This window comes from Daphnia magna, linkage group LG9, assembly GCF_020631705.1.
Source record: "Daphnia magna isolate NIES linkage group LG9, ASM2063170v1.1, whole genome shotgun sequence".
In the NCBI taxonomy this organism is placed as follows: Eukaryota; Metazoa; Arthropoda; class Branchiopoda; order Diplostraca; family Daphniidae; genus Daphnia; species Daphnia magna.
Window position 1 is genome coordinate 1,283,214 of NC_059190.1, and position 15,975 is coordinate 1,299,188.

Sequence of the window (15,975 nt, forward strand, 5' to 3'; positions counted from 1 at the left end):
AATGGCAGCCGTCAAAGAAAAGAAAAAAAGGGGGCTGCCATTAATCAAGAGTTGTAGACATTTCCGTCTTCTTTCAGAACGTTAAGGGAGTAAAAGAGGAAGGAAGAACTCACGTCCAGGTCAGCTGATGACGGTTGAAAGAAAAGACCCATGGCTAAAAAAAAACTAACGGTTGTTTGACTACGACCTTTCTTGATTTTCGAGGGTATCGTCGTGCCTTATTCAGAAAACGCACGGAATACTTGCGAGACGGTCGACAGTAAACGCATACGAGAGACGTTTCAGTTCCGTCTAGGTACGAGACGAGTGTAGAAGCAAGACGTCGTCTCTCTCGCGCGCATTCAAACAACAACAGCAATGCCAAATCATTCAAAATTGTGGCTTTTCTTGTTCATCGCAGCGGCATGCCACCGAACGCAGGTGGACGCTCAGGTGTTCTCGATTGGATCTTGCCCAAGTGTCAGCGTCGTCTCTAACTTTGATGTTGATCGAGTAAGTCAAACAAACGTTAATACTTGGGTCTTGATTCATTTGAAAATGAGATGGCATACAGTCAAACTAATTTTCAAGTGAGACGCGAAAAGATGATGATGATGCAGAATGGTGACATGTCGTTTAGACATTAAACGTTACTTCGTGTTTTTTGTTGTAATGTTTTATCAAATGGAAAAAGAAAGAAAGAAAGAAAGAAAAAATTATATTGGCATCATAAAAAGAGAAGGGGCCAATTTTCGGTGTGCTTCAAAACAACAGGAAACGTAAAGTCACTGTAATATTACAACGATAAGAGTAAAAAGCGACAAAAAGATAAGGTTTCATTGTAGCGCATAAAATTTAACTATGTGCATTGCGTACAGTCAAATGAGGCAATCGCTTGCAACGGGGAAAATATCACGGACGGCTAATTTCTAATTCTAATTGACTTCATTTTTGAAATCCGTCATCGTCTGGATCGTGTCCATAAAATCCATCCAAAAGTACGTGGGTAAATGGTTCGAGAATCGAAACTACTTTGCCATCTTCCAGGCCGGACTGGATTGCGTGACGGCAGAATACGCCAAAGACGGGGATAAAATCAGCGTGAAAAACGTAGGAACGCGAAAAATGTAAGTATTAAAAAAGAAAATGGCCAACAATTTTTGGAATAACCAAATAACATCGAAATTTTGTCTCATTAGTCTTAGAACTAAATCGACCGTAATTGGATCAGCTCGCCAATTAGAACCTCCCAATGGCAAACTTGGAGTGACATTTCCCAGCATTCCATGTAAGACATTCGTTTAACTTTATTCGCTAATAAAAGAAATCTAATAACGTCAACGTTTTCTCCCCTCCCCCCTCCCCCAAATAGTTGCACCTGTGGATTCACCTTATTGGGTTTTGGGCACTGATTACGACTCGTATTCCGTGGTATGGAGCTGCACCAATCGCGGATTTTTCAATTCACGTAATAAAAAAACAAGGCACAAGGAAAATGATTTCATTACATAAACTTGATGTGTTTTCCCTTAATAGAAATTGCGTGGATCCTAACACGTGAACAATTCCCGTCCACCGACACGATCAACAATGCATTGGCCGTCATGGCATCAAACGGAATCGATCAGAACAAACTGGAGATAACAAACCAGAAAAAATGCTGATTGAGCCAGTCAACAACGAGCCTTAAAAAAAAATCCCGCAGGGTTCTTGAAATTGCGCAATTCTATATGCAAATTTATTTAAAAAGTCGTCATGCCATTTGACTTGATTAATTTAATCGACAGTCTTGAAAATTAAAAGTGGTCTCTCTTAAAAAAAAAACGTTAAAACGCTTGAAATATTGTATGGTAATTCCCTCACACGACCTAGATTATTAACCACGAACAAAAGGAGAGACGCTTCCTGGAATTGAATTAAACTACTTCACTTTTGTGTGCGTGTGTGTATGCGCAACATAACAGGTATACTCGTGTTGCGAGGCGGTTTGATGCGCTCCTGCTAGTTAACTGTTGGCGCACAGCCATAAACCCAACGGGGTTAACAAATGAAAAAAAAAGTAAACATTTTAGCTTCAACTTTTGTAGGTTCATTTGTGATACAAAGAACAAAGTTGGAAACATCAAACTTTTTTTTTGCTGTGCAAGGGCCTTTTAGGCATCCCATTCAAATCGCTCGCATGTCTGTGCACTTGGGAGGGCCGGTAGGGTTATAGTATAGACGAAGTGTATTGTTATTTAACGGATTCTCTAACGTTACGTCTTCATTTTTGACGGGGGCAGGTTACGTCGACCTGGAGATAGAACGATGGCGCTGCGATTCGCTTTAAGGCTGTAGATATAACAAGGATTGCGGTTCTGTCTACATCAAAGAGCCAAAAATTTGCAATTTTTTTGCCTTGAAGAAAGATGCATTCGAAATGATTTCGAATGAAATTCATTCGTTACGGTTTAAAAAGAAGGGCACGTTCCCAAACTAACACAAGGTTCAATGGTCTAAATGCCTGCATCGTCTGCCGACTTTTAGAGTGCACCATCAAGCCCCATCCATCTCCAATTGCCATCCGCTTGATTACGAAATGAAATAAGAATTTTAACATTGGGCAATGACGATAATTCAAAAATAACACTCAGATGTCAAGGGGTCAGTCAAATGTCGCTGGCCAAGTAGCCCAGTCCTTTCTTATCCAGCTGGACAATGTCGTTTTATTTATCGATTGCGGCGAGTTGGTGCGTCACAAGCGGTACACAGTCAAGAGTTTATTGGGTTCTTGCTAACCTGTCAGTCACTTTAAAATGTTGATAACGTAAAATTCGATCGATGAGTTGACCATCTTTAAAAATAAAAATAAAAATAAAATATGTTCAAACTGTGTGGCCATTTTCATATTTGAATGACGGAGAGTGACAGCCAGTGAAACCGTTACGATTACCATATAATAATTGTAAAACATTTCGTCTCGTTTGCACTCTCTTCAACGACAATTTACAACGTGACGAAAACTTTCGTTTATACTGCGCGTCGTAAACATAATGAAAACACAAATCTACGCTTGTTTGGTGCTGCTTCTTAGTCACGCGTTAAGCCTAGTTCACACCAATGACATAATAGCTTAGCTATTAACTTTTTTTTAAACACGTTTTAAGCTTCAAGGATGCGTCTTAGTATGAAACGCCCAATGTTTTCGTTTCCTCTTTTTTCTTCTCAATTCTTAAAAGAAAAAAAAAATAAAAATAAAAATCTTGAAACGCGTTTTGAAATCCTAGTTTGCCATTACGACGCAAGGTGTCGCTGAGACTCAAATTGAATTCCCCTGGGGAATCTAACAAATTGTTTTGATGCTCATCATGGATAACAATGAAATGTTTAGAGGCAAACCTCGAGTGTAAAATTACTTCCTCATCCAAACTCCTGGAATGCAAATTTGTACAACAGCGCGCACTGAATTACCATTCAGTTGAGATTAGTATCAATCAATGGGACTCAAATTGATGGTAACCAAGTCGAATTGCTAATTTCATAGCAACAAGCAACGATCTCCTCACCGTAGGAAAAGAAATCGGCCAAGAAGAGACGCAAAGTTCCACATTGTTTTGGCCTAGTTTAAACATTTGCAAACACCATAGCTGCCCATTGTGCCAAGCCATGGCATACGAGCCGGCAACGCAAACTGGAACCCCTAACGGTTCTTTCGTCTCGTTCGTTTTTGTTTTGTTTTTTCTTCTTCTTGACATCTTTGATGTAGTGGGATGTTAAAATGCTTGAACAAGCTAGAGGGAGTCAGTAGCACGGGAAAGGTAACGAAGCTCACGTCTCTCTGCGCGCATGTTCTAAAAATGTTGTTAAAGTTTACGAAATGCCTCGTTGTTCTATTAGCTGCGCTTGTACAGATCCAAAACACGAACGCTCAAGTGCTTGGCCCGGGTTCTTGCCGAAATGCTATCGCCGTTTCCGGCTTTGAAATCGATCAGGTATGTAACTTAAAAACAAAACAAAAACATTCCGCCACAATAAATGTTTAGAAAAAACATTTTCATATCAAAAGTATTTGGGTAAATGGTACAACAACCGAAATTACTTTTCCATCTTGCAAACGGGTCAAGATTGCGTAACTGTCGAGTACGCAAAAGAGCGGAGGCCGCATCATCGTCAAAAACGGGGGATTAGCATTGATGTAAGTGTTGAATTGAATTTCATATTGAGAACTAGCTCGCCGAAAATGCAAGGATTTTTGTTTTTTCGTTTTCCTCTTCTATTTTCCAGCACTAGAAAGAAATTGACATCAGTAGCGAGAGCAAGCGTCACGTCATCCGGGAAACTTAACGTATCATTTATCACCCCTAACGTGTGTAAGCAAACGCAAATTCAAATTTGACTAGTCCCACCAAATGAAATCTCTTTTTACCATTTTTCAAGTTACCTTGGGCAATGAAAACTACTGGTAACAATCAAAACATTAATTTTGCAACTGGCTCAATTATTATCTTGTTTGTCCTCATTTCCGATTGGTTTGAAAGGATTCTGGGCACCGATTACGATTCTTACGCCGTCGGATGGAGCTGTTTGCCATTCGGACTCTTCCATTTCGGTAAAAGCCCAAATTATGATTCACGATTGCCTGCGGTTACATAAACGTGACGTAATAACGCGCATGTTCTGTCGCACAGAAATGGCATGGATACTGACTCGCGACCAAAATCCTAGCGATGAGACTATAGACGCAGCATTGGCCGTACTCGAGAAGAACGGCATCGACCAGAAAAAATTAAAATTAATTAATCAAGAAAATTGCGTAGCATCCGAATAAGTCCTTCGAGAAATTTGAGCCATTCACGGCACTGCGATTTCACTCAAGCAAAATGCGTTCACAGCAGGTAAACAACAATTGCAAATTTTCGTGAAAATAACTTTAAAAAGATGATTTGAACAATGTAGGTCATCCTATCATCATATGATGAAGACATCCTATTTAAAATGTTTCCAATAGTCAGTCTAAAGAGCCACGGTGCCTACAAGCCATCTACTTGAGAACTAGCTTTCTTGTGCTATATATTTTAAATACAAAATATTCCGCTTGAGGCTTGATCGTTTCATCGATTTTGGATACGATACAAACAGGTTTTGTTTTTTAAAGGAAGCAACGGTGGTGCCAAACCGGTACAAGATAGACCTCTAAGAGGTCAATGGAAGATGACTGTCCACTGAAGAGCTTCAGTCAAACAGTAGCAGTGGGGACACACAGTTTCTGAATGTTTTCAGCGACTTTATAAAAATGGCGCGAGATTCAAAATGTTGGGTTTCTTTATTGGTTGTGGTAGGATGTTTCTCAACAATAACGCACGCTCAAGTGTTGGTTAGAAGTTCTTGTCCAAATGTTACAGTCGTCTCTGATTTCAACCTCGACCAAGTAAGTTATTGTATAAATCGATTTTTACGTCAGCAAGTAAATGGGACGACAAAGGTCGAACGACTAGCGTCTCCAACCAAAACAAGAGTCTTGTTATTGCAAACACAAATCAATTTTTTTTAATAAAAGAAGAAAATTCAATCACAAAAACTTTTTACAATGAAAAAATTCTTTCATTCAAAGTATTTAGGCAAGTGGTTTGCAAACCGCAACTACTATGTCAGATCGCAAGCCGGTGTTGATTGTATAACGGTCGAATACACCCAAAGTGGAGAAGAAATAGCCTTCAAACACGAAGGAATTCAACAAGTGTAAAAAAAAACACACCAACAAAAAACAAAACAAATTCTAATCAATTAAACCCCTATTTCCCGCAATTCTAGAACAAGAAGAAAAACAACGTCAATCGGAAGAGCTCGTCTCATCCAACCCGGAAAACTTGTTGTTTCTTATACCGACGAGCTGCCCGCTAAATCGGCGAATGCAAATTATTTGGTGATCGGCACCGATTACAAATCTTACTCTGTTGTGTGGAATTGCTATGAATTGGGGCCCATCAGTTCACGTAAGAAAACAAAAAAAAAATTCAAACATAATCCGGATGAAATTAAGGACGTTGCTGCACTTTGCAGGCATTGCGTGGGTGTTAACGCGTGAACAGCAACCCTCAATATCAACAATCGACAAAGTTTACGCCGTGCTCAAACGGAACGGCCTCGACAGCGGCAAACTAAGATTAGTAAATCAAAAAAATTGCACAAGGCGCTGAAGACCAATGGCATCCAGCCATCGATTAAAAAACTCCCGCAACAGAAAAACGCTAAAACCAAGTACCCTTCTGATGTGGTGATTGCTGACGGATCGACATTTTACAAAAATGAGACATGAAATAAATAAATTATTACGCAATGGATGCATTGCAATAAGTTTCATTCCATGTTGCCCTGTGTTACTTCAATCGACTTAAAATGAAAACAACGCAAGAGCAAGAGGCAAGGCAACGACCCCTGCCAGGCATAGCCGGAGCAGGCAATCGGTCGCTCAATTTAATTTAATTTTGTTTCCCAAAATGAGAACATTAAATGGCCAACACAACTCGGTTTGAATCAATTCGTTTTGAAAATCGACCAACTTGAGATTTACAACATTTTGAAGCGAAAGAAATTGTGCGTTGCATTTCTACGGGGATTGATTTCAACAATCACCCTGGGCAACAGGTTTCAAAAATTCCAGTTGTGGACATTTCAATGTTCGGGTTAACGGTTATTTGACTCGTTTAGTTTGTTTTGTTACGCTCTCACTAGCCATTCACGCGAGCTTCTTTTTTTTAATGAGAATTCTCGATAAACAGGATTTAAACATCAAAAAGCAAAGCGATGACTGTTGTAACAGCAAGATATTTAAAACAAATAGCCGAGGGAAAAACGCCATTGAGGTTTGTCTGACACATAAGGTGTTGCCGATATCTGTTTGTGATTAGAATGTCAACCTGCCTTTCATTCCATCACGTCTCGTGAATCGCAAAAAACAAAAGGAAAATGAAAAAGAGGCCTAACAAAAAAAATTCTTTAAGGTCAAAAGTGAATTGTTACAAGATCGTTAACGGTCTTCAACATGGCCACTCGGGTACCATATTATCTTTATAAAAATATAGCTAAGAATGATTCCTACCTTGTTGCTGGCGAGATGCTATTCATCTGTCTCCTTCAATTGTATACACCGCGGGCATGGGGCATATCACTCAGAGCTGGAATTCAAACAGCCAATATGATACCTCAGCGTTGCTAGGTGACTGTCTACTACCGAATTCAATGCCCTGGAAAAAGAAGAAATAATATCACTCTCAATATCGATTTCAGACTCGAGAAAAGATAAATATATTTTAAGTTTACTAAGGACTTTTGGATAGTACAGTAGCAGACAAAATTCTTAACCGCTTAACACGTATGGGCGTGGGCAAAAACGCCAATCAACGATTGTTTACTTGCAAAACCTGTAGCGAATTCCACAGTTTACTTGTGAGTGATTTCAAAGAAAAACTGAACTTCTATTAACCCCAGCTGAGAAGCAGAAAAATATTAAAATATAATCTTTCATCGAATTCTGGGACGAATGTAAGAAAAAATAAGCGACATTACAAGTGGAGAAACCTGAACCGTGAATATAATATCTCGAATACCAGACCAACCACGTGCGAATAACGCCTCAAGTACTTAAGAAATGGACGTACAACCGGTCAACATAGACGTCTCCCACAATTCGAAGAACTGGTTTAAATTCATGAACATATTAAACCCTCATAGGCTTTACAAATCATAATGTGGATTAAGAAGAATTTTAAAAAACCAAACGTCGTGCTCTAACAAGTTTTACGAGAAACACTGATGGAGTAGTCAGGAAATACTATTTCGAGCTTGTAGGGACAAACACACACGTAAGTTAACGGTTGTTTGACTTTTTGATTGGTGCGACAAGGAGATGGTCTTTCACAATGAGCCATGAAAGAATAAGACGCAGTCAAACAAGAACGTCCAAGACATCAAGTCGTGCCCAAATGTTTTCAAATCGCACAAAATGCTGGATGCTTTTTTTGGCGGCCATGCAATGGTACGAAACAGCGGTAAATGGCCAAGTCTTTGAATTAGGTGCGTGCCAAAAACCAACTGTTGTTTCCGACCTCGACGTTGACCGCGTAAGTTTTTTCTTTTTAAATTATTGCAATACTTTTGAAAATAACATTCCGACCGTTAGCTACTACTCCTTCATATGTCTTACTAGATATATGTTCAATAATCTTCCCTCGTATTTTTTTCCATTTAAATTCAATGGCAAACTGATATTTTTAAATCCGAAAAATTTTAAGTATTTGGGAAAATGGTTTAACAACCGGAATTACTTCGCCGTCGTTCAAGCTAAACTGGACTGTATAACGGCCGTCTACGCAAAGACAGCAAGTGGTATTAGCGTAACCAACGAAGGATTCAACATACTGTAAATCTGCATTAAACAATTAAGCGCAAAAACAAATTTTCAAAATTGAAATGAATTCCATTTTTTGTGTTGTTGGCGTAATTCTTCAGTACGAGACAGAGGAGCACTGCGGTCGGCAGTGCTACTGAAATAGAGCAAGGAAAACTCGGGGTTTCATTCTCCGACACGCCGGGTATGTAATTAAGTGTTAGTTTCAAGTGAAACTATTAAATGCAAATTTTTGTATCATTTTTGGTTAAATAAGTCAGTAAATTCGAGTGAAAAACGTTCAATAGTTAAAAGCCCCTCACGTTAATTTAAAGAATTTTACAAAATGTTTTGTGCCGACTCCGAATCTAATACTATTTCTCCTATTTGAAAATTTTATATAGCTACGACAGCAAATTATTGGTAAGCAATGACAACCATTTTGTGTAGTTTTTATTGTACCCGAACTCACGTGACTTTCTTTTTTCCAACTGGAATTTAACTATAGGGTGCTGGGTACCGATTACGATAACTACGCTGTGGTTTGGAGATGTATAGGAGTTGGCCCCATCCGTATAAGTATAAACCGAAAACCAATATTCCAACTACCTCGAATAAAAAAAAAATGCTTCCAAAAAAACCAATTTAGAGTCCTATAAAATCAATATTTTTCTATAGGTTGTGCATGGCTTCTTACACGTGATCAAGAGCCTACTAGTGCCGTAATTGACGAGGCTTTAGCAGTATTCAACGCAAACGGCATCAACACGGCCCCACTGAAGGTGACGAATCAAAAGAATTGCCCAGCATCGTGAACAAGTATTTGATAAATTCAACAGAAACATCGAATTATTCCCAGCCGTCAACCAAGTTAAGCTGGGACTGGGCCCACCCCACCCTGAAAATAAAATATTTAAGCACTTTCCCACTTTAAACTAAAACGACTTTGTTTTCGGACAATTTTGCCAAACTTTTATGGTGTCTATAGATGTGAATAAAAAAAATGAGAGCAAAAAATATTCAAAGCATATAGAAATTTTTAAAAAAAAAAAAAAAAAAATGCTAACTCGAAGCTATTGCCCTAGGATGTTAAAAGTCGCAGCAAGTTGGCAATATCTGGCAGAATCGAAGAAAGATAACTTAAAAATTAGTTAACTAAAGTTTGTTTGCTGTCAGCATTACGATGAAATCAAATTTGAAAAACTGAACTTCGGTGCGCATAAAAAATGTTTAGTACGTTAACTTAATGAAAAGAGATCGAAACAAGACGAAACGCGACAATGCTGGTTGCAACAAAAAAAGAATTAGGGTATCCTAACTCTTTCCTCGTTTTTATCATCTTTAGTGCAACGCCCAATCAGGAAAGAAGTTATTTCGTAAAGTAGGTTCTGCCTGACGAGTAGGGTATTGTACACATTTAAATAGTAGAATAACGTACGATAGTCTTCCTTTCCAACACATCTTAACAAACGAGAAGATCAAATAGAATACTGACGATGAATTCAATCTGTCCATATTTCAAAAGAGAAATGCAGAAGAAAAAAACACATTTCCGTGTGTGTTTTTTTCCACTATTAAACGGCAAAAATGTAAATAATATAAAGCAGCCTGACGAAAAATGATTCGATTCCGTAACGAAGATCGGGTACCAGATAATGATATTATGAACGTTTCTTACCTAGTTCGGTAGGATGAGAATCTTTTCGTCTCTGTCTTCATTGAATTTTCCGTTTTGTAGCTGGGACAACGGGCAATCATTAAGTGTTGCTTGGAGAGGGCAGGGTAAGGGATAAGGTGGTTGCTGAGAGACGGTCTGCTGATGAACCCGCTATCCTGAAAAAAAAAAAAAAAATCAATTCAATATCAATGTCAGATTCTAGAGAAGATGAGCTCTTTTTTTTTTTTTTTAGATGAGAATGGCCTTAAGGAAAGTACGACGGTAAATTGAAATAAGCCTATTGCACGTCATACTAAGGCCATTCTTTGCATTCATTCTCATGTAAGTACCTAGAAATATACTGTACTAAATTGCAACGCTTGTAGCCATGGTCTTTGAAAGGGAAACGGTAATTAGATTTTTACCTGTCAAATCGCCAATCTGATTTGAGAATTGGAAGAAACATTTTAATTTTTGGGTCGACCGTTTGTTGTCTTTCCTGGAGCTCTGAGGACATAACAACTGCGCATTTATGTAATACAAATTTAACATTATCTGTTTAAAACAAAAAAAAAATCATAAAAAAACAAACAAAACATACCATGGCAATTTTTAGATATGTTCTGGCTCGTCCTTGGTTTGTCCTGGATTGTCCTTGTTTTGCATCAACATAGATAACTGAATTGCCTTTGGACACTGTACAGGTAACTGAAGAGAAACAGATGACATCATCTGAGACCTCATCATCATTCATCATTCAAACCCATACGTAGAAAAAAATGGTAAGAACCTGTAAACAAGACAAAAAACATAACAAATTACTTTAAAAGGTCAGTGCTATTTGCTACTCACATAAAAAACAGCAATTTAATTCCCACACAAGATGAAAAAAGGGCAAGAAAAACTGAAATGCTATTAAAATTGCCACGATGAAGAATCTACACACTGGCAACACTTTTTCTAGCTAATATGATACACAATGATGGTGTAAAGGCATATTATCCACTGACGGTGATTGATTTAATTGGAATCTTAAGGGTAACTTCACATGAAGCTGTTTGTAACACCAGATATTATTTGGAACATAGAAGAAAATGATTTTTTTTTACTTAATCTCTCTACACATCTGTAACTTAACATGAACTATTGAAACAGATTGAACTGGTATTCCACTACATTTGTTCAACTACGGTAGAGATTAACATTTTAAAATGTTAGTGGAAACTAACATACAGGAGAAGCTTAAATACCTGATACCCAGTTTCTTTTGTAGGATTTACCATGCATCAAGAAATAAATGTCCAGAACAAAGAAACATTGACCAGTAAGATTTCCCACACTTCAAGAAAAAATATTCAGAACATTATGTTAACCAATGCTGTTACTTGACACAAAATACATTATGGATTGAAAGTCATGGAGTGGTAAGGCAAAGATTAGGTAAACCTTTCTCATTAATTATGAGTTTTCTACAATAAACCTTTATTAAACTTCTTTACCTTACGATGTTCGGTGGAACCTGTGCAACTAGGAACTGCAACTCTGAATGAACGCGCCAAAATGATCTTTTCCGGCAGAGGTCGGTTTCTACTGTAAGATGGCGCCACAGAATTTGGCGCGAAAACATCAAACGTTGCATCAACCTGGCTGATTCCACTTGATCCCCTGAACATTTCTATTGAGAATTTCTAAAGATTAAATAAAGAAAGGATATAATTAAAAATGTTGCTTGTCACGTAAGCGTTAAATTATTTTTGCGAACCACTAGCGGCTCTGAAGAAACGCAATTGCAGGCAAAGCTGTTGATTTTTATTTGTTTTAACTTATAAGAACGTTTTTTCTTAAACCCACGAATAAACAGTAGCAAATTACCGTTCAGTCGTCCTGGCAATATCTTCAACTCTTAGTGCAGTAAGATCATCAATAGCAACTGATCCATGACATCAATAACCCCTAAATATTTCTTTTTACAAGCAGCAGTTATTCTAATATATATGAGGGCAGAATGACATTTTTACCTTCATTAGCCGATTGGCTAACGTAATCCCATTATATTTTATTATAGCAAATTTGTTAGAAATTTTCTTTGGGTTTTACCTTCAAGGATATACCACCGGCAGAACAGTCCAGATATTTGGTATTTCCATTCCATTTAAGATCCAATATTAAATACTTCGTGAAATTTAAACCACAAACGAATTAACAACATACAATTAGAAATTATGTTTTTTATACCAACTTACGTAGTTTTTAAATAATTGAATATATTTTGCACTAATTGCTGGTCCAATGTTGCCGATTGCACAATTTCAAGTCCACCATCATGGATAACACGAACGAGATTCAATTTTTAGAGATCCATTTTACAAAACAGATGACTTTAAATTTGACTGAACAGAAAATCAGTTGACCAGTGGGTTGGCCACGGATTCCACAACATGCATTTGTTCTTGCGCTGAAAAGAAAAAAAGCAATAAATACATTTTGGCCAGCACAAAAATCAAAAAGAAATTATTGGGCATTCATTCAAAAAACATATTCATTTAATCACAGCGAAAATACCGTTAAGTCGAATGTTTAGAATTCCAAAAAGACCATACGATTTTTTCGAACTCCCCCCTAACTCTCTCCGAAAAAAGGACTTATAATAGGTAAACTTGAGCCACTTCTCTCTGTGCCTTGGCATTCTTTTTACTATCCCAATGTTTTTGTTTTAAATATTTTCTTGACGACTATCGTCCAATTTTTGTACATTCCTTTATAGATGAATCCATAACCATCACTTCCAAGCTTTTCTAATTCTGCTATTTCGAACTTGCTTGTTTTTTTGGAACACGTAAAGAATTTTCAAAATGCTTTTTAAAACACCGGCACAGCTATGGTAAAAAACGCAGTTCCATCTACCGTCAACTATCGAACAAATTCCTAATTTGAATCATAACAAAGTGGAAAACATTTAAGTCTAGAACATTCAGAAGTATCGTATAATTAGTTTGCAGATAATATTGCAAAATTGTTCAATGTCAAGTACAAGAAAGTTTAAGAAATCTCAAATGAATATCAGTTCAGAAGCCACATACCTTTCACAGATTGGATTCTTAAGAGGTAGTTTTAAATTGTATCTGCCTCTTCAAATGGATGTTAACCTGTGTCAAAGAGAATAAATTTCCACTTGAAAATAGGTTTTGTTTAAGGTAGTTTAATCTTAATTCGAATATTTAAACGGGAAGTATTTTTCTTCAACTTTATCATATAGCCTAAGCAATTTTCAATACGACAATCGAACGTTCAACTGCAGTTGTCTACTGGAAACCTTAACGGCTTCATCTCGTCTTACAAAAAGCAACAATCATCACTTTCGTTTCATATGTTTCCCACTTGCTTTATGGTTCCAACTGTCAACCTAATTTCTTCGTCGTAATTACCTTACTGGGGCAAACAGGATAATTATAATACTAAACATAGATCAAATGCATTTTTTAACATCAAGAAACAAATACGTCTTCAACCAAAACATGGGTCAAAACATAAATCAATTTTTAAAAAATCAAAAAAAGAGAAAATTTAATAATTAAAATTTTTAATCCTCGAGAAGAAAATCAAGTTGTGAACATTATACAATTATCGGCTAACGGTTTTTGTTTTTTTACTTTAGTTTCGTCTCTTTTCGCTCCTGTCCACCATTCACGGGTGAATGGCCTTTGTTTGAAACAAGAATGCTCGGTTAACGGGATGATGATGCCACACATGAACAAAATGAGCTCAGTCTCATTCTACCTCTGTTAGGAATGTCACTAAATTATTCGCTACGTTGGGTTTTTCTATTAGTTGCGGTGGGACTCTTCAGAAGGACGAAGTCCCAAATATTCACAATTGGTTCCTGCCCCAATCCCAGTGTTGTTTCCGATTTTGAAGTCGATCAGGTCAGTTTCCTCAACAGGGTAACAATTAAATTCAAATGAAATTGTTTAGTTTCTGACGCTATGTAAGCAACATCATCGTTTGACACTATAATCATTCAGTTCACAGCGGAAGTGAATGATTTTTAATAAATTGTGCATTTTGTTTAATTTTGTTTAATGTTTTTTTATCGTCAAACTCATCTTGTTGCAAATGTTCAAAGTATTTGGGAAAATGGTACTACAACCGCAACTACTTTTCAATATTTAAAACCGGCCTCGATTGCACAACGGTCGAGTACACGATGAACGAAGACGAAATCACCATCAAAATCGAAGGATTTCTCATCAAGTAAATCACTTTTAGCCAGTCAATCCCCCAAAAAAAAAGAACAAACTACTGATACAATCTTGTTTGTCCGATTATTATCAGCAATAAAAAGAAAAAAACTACATTCGGAAAAGCACGCGTAGTGACATCCGGCAAGCTCACCGTAACGTTTATACCTAATGCTTGTAAGTATTTACACGTTCAACATCCGTCCGTATTTATTTTAATTTTTACATTTTTAAGTCTTTAACACTTTCGAAAAAATTTTTACTTATTTTTAAATTGTTGTTGTTTTAATCAAGTAACACAGGGAGCCGAAAACTACTGGTAAGTTTTCAACCCAGAATAATCCATTGGCCAATTGCTAAAATGTTGTTTTATGCTACGGTGAACCACAAGGATACTCGACACGGACTACACTTCCTACGCAGTTGTATGGAACTGTTTTCCACACGGGGTCATGTATTCAAGTAATTTTTTTTTTTTAAGATAAATAATAAAAAATTTTGGATTTCGCCGATCCAGAGATCAAACATCAATAAAAAATTCTCGTTACAGGCACAGCGTGGATCCTAACCCGTGAACGTAATCCCTCGAGTGCCACAATTGATTTAGCATTAGCTGCCTTCGAGAAGAACGACATCGATCAGACGAAATTAAAATTAGTCAATCAGCAGGATTGCGAATAAGCGCAGGGCGGATGAAGACTTCAAGCCCTTAGCAATTTGGCTTGTATAACAAACCGGCAAAACGTGTTGTACTTTCAATAGAATTAACTGTCATTTCTGCTCAATTCGTTTGACCCTCGCAGACTTGAAAAATGAATTAATAAAATACAACGAACTTCATCAACGTGTAACTAAGCGTAACAATCATGCTGTCAAGTAAAGGAAAGATTGAGAGGGAAAAAATGCAAATCTTTTACTACGACAAGAACAAGTTTTCAAATGGATTAGTTTTTAAAAAATCCAATCATGCTAGTAGGGAGCAATGTGAACCCCAGTTAACCGTTGTTTGACTTTTCGATTGGTACGGCAAGCCCAACGTGAACCGACAACAAAGAAAAATGTAATCACTCGTTTACATTAGATCAATAAATCTAAACTCGCCAAAGTGTCGTGTTGCAAAGCGATGCACATTTCAATATCAACTTCAAAGAATATCATCGGGGTAAAAACAAACGGTGTTGAAATCTGTCTGACAAGTCGGGTGTTACTGATATCCGATTGTGATGAGAACGTCAGCTTATCTTTCATTCCATCATGTCTCGAAAATAGCTACAATCAAAATCCTACTGTCAATCAATTGAATCCGGCCATATTAAAAAGGTAAACGTAGAAAAAGGCAAATAATTTTGGATGTTTTCCGTTTTGAAACGGGAGAAAGTTAAACGAAAAAGATACCTGACGAAAAGTGCTTCAACGAGATGTTTAACGGCCATCGTTTTGGACACTCGGCTAACCATAATCTTTATTATAAAGGGAACTAATAATATTGTGGACGATTCCTACCTTGTTGCTGGTGAGATGTTTTTAGGTCCGTCTCCTTCAGTTTTGCTTTCCGGACAGGAGACAATCATTCAGAGGAGCTTGAACCCAAACGGCCAATACGATGAAACCTCGGCTTTGCTGAGCGACTGTCTGCTGCCAAATTCACTACCCTGGAAAAAGAAGAAACAATCAAACTCAATATCGATTTCAGACTCGAGACATAATCATTCTATTTTAAGTTAAACACGGCATTT

General features: G+C 37.3%; 4 protein-coding genes and 1 non-coding gene across 5 annotated transcripts; all 5 read left to right on the top strand.

Annotated features, from left to right (window-relative positions):
* Positions 1–261: 261 nt before the first annotated feature.
* LOC116930325 (apolipoprotein D) lies at positions 262–4,103 on the top strand. Its single transcript, XM_032937733.2, has 6 exons — positions 262–492; positions 979–1,106; positions 1,179–1,267; positions 1,352–1,447; positions 1,516–3,950; positions 4,002–4,103. Exons 1-5 carry the CDS (start codon positions 358–360, stop codon positions 1,641–1,643), a joined length of 576 nt encoding a protein of 191 aa, XP_032793624.2. The 5' UTR covers positions 262–357; the 3' UTR covers positions 1,644–3,950; positions 4,002–4,103.
* Positions 4,104–4,237: 134 nt separating this feature from the next.
* On the top strand, positions 4,238–4,571 carry LOC116930322. The gene is made up of 3 exons (XR_006651387.1): positions 4,238–4,328; positions 4,396–4,420; positions 4,497–4,571. It is a non-coding gene; the product is annotated as an uncharacterized LOC116930322 (transcript).
* Positions 4,572–4,928: 357 nt separating this feature from the next.
* On the top strand, positions 4,929–6,318 carry LOC116930324 (lazarillo protein). The gene is made up of 4 exons (XM_032937732.2): positions 4,929–5,386; positions 5,570–5,697; positions 5,770–5,951; positions 6,019–6,318. Exons 1-4 carry the CDS (start codon positions 5,252–5,254, stop codon positions 6,153–6,155), a joined length of 582 nt encoding a protein of 193 aa, XP_032793623.2. The 5' UTR covers positions 4,929–5,251; the 3' UTR covers positions 6,156–6,318.
* Positions 6,319–7,889: 1,571 nt separating this feature from the next.
* LOC116930323 (apolipoprotein D) lies at positions 7,890–9,361 on the top strand. Its single transcript, XM_032937731.2, has 6 exons — positions 7,890–8,078; positions 8,250–8,377; positions 8,467–8,549; positions 8,749–8,767; positions 8,853–8,923; positions 9,023–9,361. Exons 1-6 carry the CDS (start codon positions 7,941–7,943, stop codon positions 9,157–9,159), a joined length of 576 nt encoding a protein of 191 aa, XP_032793622.1. The 5' UTR covers positions 7,890–7,940; the 3' UTR covers positions 9,160–9,361.
* Positions 9,362–13,762: 4,401 nt separating this feature from the next.
* On the top strand, positions 13,763–15,090 carry LOC116930327 (lazarillo protein). The gene is made up of 6 exons (XM_045179072.1): positions 13,763–13,924; positions 14,125–14,252; positions 14,334–14,416; positions 14,534–14,558; positions 14,631–14,701; positions 14,790–15,090. The coding sequence occupies exons 1-6, from the start codon at positions 13,790–13,792 to the stop codon at positions 14,918–14,920; spliced, it is 573 nt and encodes a 190-aa protein (XP_045035007.1). The 5' UTR covers positions 13,763–13,789; the 3' UTR covers positions 14,921–15,090.
* The last annotated feature ends 885 nt before the right edge of the window (positions 15,091–15,975 follow it).